This window comes from Perca fluviatilis, chromosome 3 (assembly GCF_010015445.1).
Source record: "Perca fluviatilis chromosome 3, GENO_Pfluv_1.0, whole genome shotgun sequence".
Lineage (NCBI taxonomy): Eukaryota > Metazoa > Chordata > Actinopteri > Perciformes > Percidae > Perca > Perca fluviatilis.
In genome coordinates, this window is record NC_053114.1 from 45,872,019 (window position 1) to 45,879,518 (window position 7,500).

The 7,500-nt window shown below is 41.2% G+C and overlaps 1 protein-coding gene across 1 annotated transcript in view; it reads left to right on the forward strand.

Moving 5' to 3' along the window:
- LOC120556273 (FH1/FH2 domain-containing protein 3-like) overlaps positions 1-7,500 on the forward strand; it is a 13,395-nt gene that overhangs the window by 4,218 nt on the left and 1,677 nt on the right. Inside the window, exon 2 of the mRNA XM_039795753.1 lies at positions 4,688-4,864. Coding sequence (XP_039651687.1) covers positions 4,688-4,864 — 177 coding nt within the window. The remainder of the gene's footprint in view (positions 1-4,687; positions 4,865-7,500) is intronic.

The window sequence follows — 7,500 nt, forward strand, 5'->3', positions numbered from 1 at the left end:
TAACCCTTCTCACTCGGGACACGGTCCCTTCGAGTTAAACCCTCCTGCTGTCCCGTCAACTGTGCACTAGCTGTGCTCCTCCCGGGTCCAAATTAACACCTTTTCAAAGCTTTTTCTGACATTTATTTTTATTTTATTGGTTTATTTGATAGGGACCATGCATATTTATGAACATTGTTGTATAAAACATCAATTAAATATGCCAGAATTAGTAAAAAATACTACTTTCCATCTGCAGTCCCTAGACAGGTAACATAGGACTAACATAGAGACAGCCAATGTCATACAGCACTCATTCACTAGACATTACAAGGTCCACAGAATGACATAACTGACAACACGACACCAGCAAACATAACCCAAATACATGAGGACAAAGACATTCTTCATCCAGCTCTACGCTGCATTCAGTTTACCAGTCAAAGTGTATCTATTGTCGCTTTTTTAGCATTTTTGATGCCTTTGTTACCCAACCACCAAACACCATTAACTTATCACCACTAGATTACACTTATTTTTTTATTATTCATGCACAATAATCCTCATTTGTAGGAAATTATACCTAATTTTTAAGTTAAAAAAGCAGAATTGATGAAGTATTTAGACTAGTGCTGTCAGTTAAACACATTTTAACAGCGGCAAGATTTTTATCGTGAGATTAACGTTCTTTTTGGCCGTGCAAACTTTGTAGTTTTTTCCACATGCTGTTGCAACAACTAGTAACGTTAGAAAAACTACAAACACCACACCGGATCTAGCTAGACCGGGAACACCACAACAGGCCACACACACTGGTTTGGGCTCGCCAGCCGGCCAGAGAGTAGCAGGTTAACAGTACATTTTGAGTGGATGGCGAGCGGCGAGACACCAAAATGGACGCCAATAAGATTCTGAATGGAAAGTTTACTTTAAAAAAGTTGCCAAATGGTTCCATTGACGAGACCAAAGTGATGTGTGTGTGTGTGTGTGTTTGGTGGTTGTGAACTGAGATACAGTGCCCTCCACAATTATTGGCACCCCTGTTTAAGATGGGGTCATGGACTTCTAAAAATTCTCCTTTTTTTTTTTAAACAACATAGAACCCAAATGCAAAAAAAGAGAAAAATTCATGTAGTTCAAGTACATTACTTTGGTGGTAAAAAAAAAAAAATCACACATTTAGAAAAAGAAAACTTGAAATCATGTGTCCCACAATTATTGGCACCCCTGATGTTAATACTTTGTACAACCCCCTTTTGCCAACACGACAGCACTTAATCTCCTTCTATAACATTTCACAAGATTGGAGAACACAGAGAGAGGGATCTTTGACCATTCCTCTTTGCACAATCTTTCTAGATCATCCAGAGTCCTGGGTCCTCTCTCATGCACTCTCCTCTTTAGCTCACCCCACAGGTTTTCGATTGGGTTGAGGTCTGGGGACTGAGATGGCCATGGGAGGACCTTGAGTTTGTGACTGCTGAACCATTTTTGTGTAGATTTTGCCACATGTTTAGGATCATTATCCTGCTGAAAGACCCAGTGACGACCCATCTTCAGCTTTCTGGCAGAGGCCATCAGGTTTTTATTTAAAATGTCCTGGTAGTTCAAAGCATTCATAATGCCATGCACCCTAACAAGGTTCCCAGGGCCTTTGAGAAGAAACAGCCCCAAAGCATCACAGATCCTCCACCATACTTCACGGTGGTGAAGGTGCTTTCGGCATACTCATCTTTTGTTTTAGGCCAGACCCACTTAGAGTGTTTGTTGCCAAAAAGCTCAATCTTAGTCTCATCCGACCAAAGCACACGATCCCAGTTGAAGTCCCAGTGCCGCTTAGCAAACTCCAACGCGTTTACGTTTGTGAGTGTTAGTGAGAAAAGGCTTTTTCCTTGCATGCCTCCCAAACAGCTTGTTGGCATGTAGAGAGTCTGATGTTGTTTTGGAGACTTCGTGACCCCAAGATGCCACTCTTTGATGCAATTCTGTGACAGTGAGTTTAGGACTTTTTTTTACTTCTCTTACCATCCTCCTCACTGTGCGTTGTGGCAAGATAAACTTGGGACCTCTTCCAGCCTTGTTTGTCACTGTTCCAGTTGTTTTAAACTTCTTAATGATTCCTCTGACTGGAGATACGGGCAAGTTAAGGCGAGCGGCTATTTTCTTGTAGCCATTGCCTGACTTATGAAGGTCGACACACATCTGCCTTACTTGAATTGTGTGTTCTCTTGTCTTTGCCATGTTGACAAATGGGTAAGAGAATTAGGACTCTGTGTCACGTCATATTTATACTCCAGGGAAACAGGAAGTCATGAATTACTATTTAAAAGTTCCTAGATACCCTGACCAACTTTAGCAACTACAGAAAAATATATTTTGAAAAAAATCAATGAAATTTTTCAGCGGAATTGTTAGGGGTGCCAATAATTGTGGGACACATGATTTCAAGTTTGTTTTTCTAAATGTGTGATTTTTTTTTTACCACCAAAGTAATGTACTTAAATAAAAGGTTGGATTTTTCTGTTTTTTTGCATTTGGGTTCTATGTTGTTTAAAAAAAAAAGGAGAATTTTTAGAAGTCCATGACCCCATCTTAAACAGGGGTGCCAATAATTGTGGAGGGCACTGTATCATCACAGCACATCCAGTCTGAAATACCAGCTGATGGCCGAGCACACAGCTGATGACCTAACACACAGCTGATGACCTAACACACAGCTGATGACCTAACACACAGCTGATGGCCGAGCACACAGCTGATGACCTAACACACAGCTGATGGCCGAGCACACAGCTGATGGCCGAGCACACAGCTGATGACCTAACACACAGCTGATGGCCGAGCACACAGCTGATGACCTAACACACAGCTGATGGCCGAGCACACAGCTGATGACCTAACACACAGCTGATGGCCGAGCACACAGCTGATGACCGAAAAAAACTGAAAATGGCGAAACTGTTAGAAAAAAAAAAGCTGATGACTAAACACACAGCTGATGACTAAACACACAGCTGATGACCGAGCACACAGCTGATGACCAAACGCACAGCTGATGACCAAACGCACAGCTGATGACCAAACACACAGCTGATGACTAAACACACAGCTGATGACCAAACACACAGCTGATGACCAAACACACAGCTGATGACCGAGCACACAGCTGATGACCGAGCACACAGCTGATGACCAAACACACAGCTGATGACTAAACACACAGCTGATGACCAAACACACAGCTGATGACCAAACACACAGCTGATGACCAAACACACAGCTGATGACCAAACACACAGCTGATGACCAAACACACAGCTGATGACCGAGCACACAGCTGATGAACTAACACACAGCTGATGGCCGAGCACACAGCTGATGACCTAACACACAGCTGATGGCCAAACACACACCTGATGACCTAACACACAGCTGATGACCAAACACACAGCTGATGACCAAACACACAGCTGAGGGCCGAGCACACAGCTGATGACCAAACACACAGCTGATGACTAAACACACAGCTGATGACCGAGCACACAGCTGATGGCCGAGCACACAGCTGATGGCCGAGCACACAGCTGATGACCTAACACACAGCTGATGGCCAAACACACAGCTGATGACCAAATACACAGCTGATGACCAAACACACAGCTGAGGGCCGAACACACAGCTGATGACCAAACACACAGCTGATGACCAAACACACAGCTGATGACCTAACACACAGCTGATGACCTAACACACAGCTGATGACCTAACACACAGCTGATGCCAATTCTCCACCCTCTCATCAAAGCCAGGCGACAAAAGCACAAAGCGAGCCGATCCACTTTTCCATGTTGATAAGAGCATTAAAATGAGAAAAAATAATGGGACAAAAAGAAATCGAGGAACATTTAGAATAGATAAAAATGTGCGATTAATTGTGAGTTAACTCTGACATTATTGCGATTAATCGCGATTAAATGTTTTAATTGTTTGACAGCACTAATTTAGACTAATATTTGAGGAACGTATGTTGATGGATAATCAGAGACTTCAAAAAATCAAAGTTTAGTCAGAATACAGTTTTGAAACCATTTCAGTTTTTTGTGTGTGTGTGTGTGTGTTTTAGTCTGGTTGTGTGTGTGTGTGTGTGTTTTAGTCTGGTTGTGTGTGTGTGTGTGTGTTTTAGTCTGGTTGTGTGTGTGTGTGTTAGTCTGGTTGTGTGTTTGTGTGTGTTAGTCTGGCTGTGTGTGTGTGTGTTAGTCTGGCTGTGTGTGTGTGTGTTAGTCTGGTTGTGTGTGTGTGTGTGTGTTTTAGTCTGGTTTTTTGTGTGTGGTTGTGTGTGTGTGTGTTAGTCTGGTTGTGTGTTTGTGTGTGTTAGTCTGGCTGTGTGTGTGTGTGTTAGTCTGGTGTGTGTGTGTGTGTGTGTGTTTTAGTCTGGTTGTGTGTGTGTGGTTGTGTGTGTGTGTGTGTTTTAGTCTGGTTTTGTGTGTGTGTGTTAGTCTGGCTGTGTGTGTGTGTGTTAGTCTGGTTGTGTGTGTGTGTGTGTGTCTGTGTGTTAGTCTGGTTGTGTGTTTGTGTGTGTTAGTCTGGCTGTGTGTGTGTGTGTGTGTGTGTGTGTGTGTGTGTGTGTGTGTGTGTGTGTGTGTGTGTGTGTGTGTGTGTGTGTGTGTGTTAGTCTGGTTCTGATTGTGTCTCTGCTTCTGGCTCGCAGGTCTCGGCCGGGTGAGTCCGCCCCAGATGTTCGTAGCCAAAGAAGAAGGGACCAACTCCCAGGACGACGCCACAGACGAGATCATGGACCGACTCGTAAAGTCTGTTACCCAGAATCCCTCTGACCGACCGTCCAGTCCCAAGACCCGCAAACGCTCGCGACTCAACAGGAAGTCCAGTGAGTAAACTAAAGAAATCACCATCACCAAACCCACCAGACTCCATGTAAATAATCAGGACTTTTAGCGTGTATAGAGCCAGCATATCTCCACCAGACTCCATGTAAATAATCAGGACTTTTAGCGTGTATAGAGCCAGCATATCTCCACATGTAAATGGGTGAATTAAGGGTTTATTTCAACCAAACCAGAGTGGTGATTGTTGGAACAGTGGAAAGATGAACCAAGACAGCTTTTGGTAGTTTTATTTAGTTTCTGTCCACTTTGAATGAAGTGTGTTTTACGATGATAAAAGTCCTGATTATTTACATGGAGTCTGGTGGAGATATGCTGGCTCTATACACGCTAAAAGTCCTGATTATTTACATGGAGTCTGGTGGAGTTTGGTGATGGTGATTTCGGGGCTGTTTCATGTTAAACTAAAAGGATCTTACTCTTTAACTAAAAGGTCTATCTCTGTAGGGATCCATCCCATAATGTTGTCAGACACTTAGGATAATAATCTGAGTCTGTCAGCAGAGATTGTTGTTTACATCAGACACTCAGACAGAGAAACATGGGTTGGAAAATACCGAAGTTTCCCTTTAAATGTTTAGAGTTTACACCTCAGTGCTCTTATGATTAAATATTGGGGGAATTTTCTTCTTCTTTTGGTATTTTGGTGCATAAACAAAGTAAGATATGATCTTTTAAGGCAGGGCTATTCAATTACAAATTCAGTTGGACCAGATTTTCAAACCGAGAAGGTTAGTTGGGCCAGTCATTTCAGCGGCGAAGCAGCTCGTAATGGCAAATTTTAGAACCAACACAAACAAATTTATTGAAAAACATGCAAGGTTTATTCATTGTTTCTCTTTTAACTTTGGTCAGTTTGCACAGCAAAAAGGTGCATAGAAAACTATAAAAGAGCTAACTGAACAGAATCAGAGGTAGCTCCTACTTTTTCCACTTACAAAAGAAAAGAAACAGACCTAGGCACCTCTTGCCTAGGCCTGCCTAGGCTACATATCTGACCTATCTGATCACAAAGTGCATAATAGTGCACATTAGGCAATTAGCAATAACATTAAGTTCCCTTTTGAAATAAAATAAACATCCTGCTCATATTTGAACCATGCAGGAACATCTCAAAGTGCATAAAATAAAAAGTGCTCAGCATTCACAACTATAACGAACTACACAAGGTGTACTACTGCACACTGAGGGAACATATTTTAAATCACCACATGTGTGATTATGCATGCCTTTGTTACACATCCCACATTATGTTGATGTAGGTAGGCTACATTTACCCTGCTGACTTAGTGGGAGAAGTGACATTTTTAGTTTTGAACGAGAGCAGTGACTTTAGGCTCGTAAGGTGGAGAGTACGGTCAGTCAGGGAGCAATGAGAGTTGCTTTTTATGGAGTTCATGTGTGAAAAACTTGACTCACATGTGTACGTTGATCCAAACATACCGAGCATGACGATCGCTACTTTCTTAATGTTAGGGGACTGATGTACGTTGACATCGGTCCAAAACGTTGCAGGCCCTGTGCCATGGTTACAGATGACCACTGTCGGTTTCTCTAGGAGGCCAAAGGAAGCCTGGCCTCCGCATAAAAAAATATAAAACATAATTTAAAATATTAAATAATTATTATTTTTTTAAATAAAATAAAAAAAATAATAATTTTACGATAAATGTTATAATTTAAAATTATGTTTTTATATTTTTATCCGTAGGAATTATAAATTTACGGTTCTGTCTTTTACTAGCATTTTACTATCTATCTATCTATATATATATATATATATATATATATATATAGATAGATAGATAGATAGATAGATAGATAGATAGATAGATAGATAGAAAAATGCTACGTACGCTCAAAGGAGGCCAGCTTTTCCTGGCCTCCTTCAGAGAAAAAAATATATATTTTCAGCCAATCAGATTGAGGCTAGGTTTGACCGAGCTCGACATTGAATGGTCAATTCATCATAAATAAAAAAAAAAACAGGGAAGCCAGGTTGAACCTGGCTTCTCACCAATCACATGCCTCAGACAGATGGGTAACTATGGTAACAGTACAGCAGCGGTGCCGGCCGGTGTCAGCTGAGCTGAACAGTCAGTCATCAGCAAGTTTACACAATGAATGGCTGTGCTTTTTCATCTGTGTTAATTTAAACTCTTCAGATGTATGTGGACGCAATCTCTTTTGAATATTGAGTAAAAAATGCAAATAAAACTCCAGCAATGTTCAATGTTCAATTTATTTATAAAGCACATATTAATACAACAAAAGTTGACCACAGTGCTGTACAAAAAATAAAAAACAATATTCAAGACATTTAAATTCAAGACATTTAAATTCAAGACATTTAAATTCCGAACCTTGCCACTAGTAAATACTACTAAAATCCTATCACATCATGAACACAGCACTCATAGATGATCAAAAGCCAGAGTGAAAAAGTAAGCTTTCAAATGTCGTTTAAACTCTCTAAGAGAGGAACATTCCCTGATATAAGGAGGTAAACTATTCCACAGCCTGGGAGCACCGGCCCTCTCATTTTCCTGTACGTCCGCGGGACTACCAAGAGATTTAATGATTCGGAGCGAAGTGCTCTTTTTGGTTTATTCACCTGGAT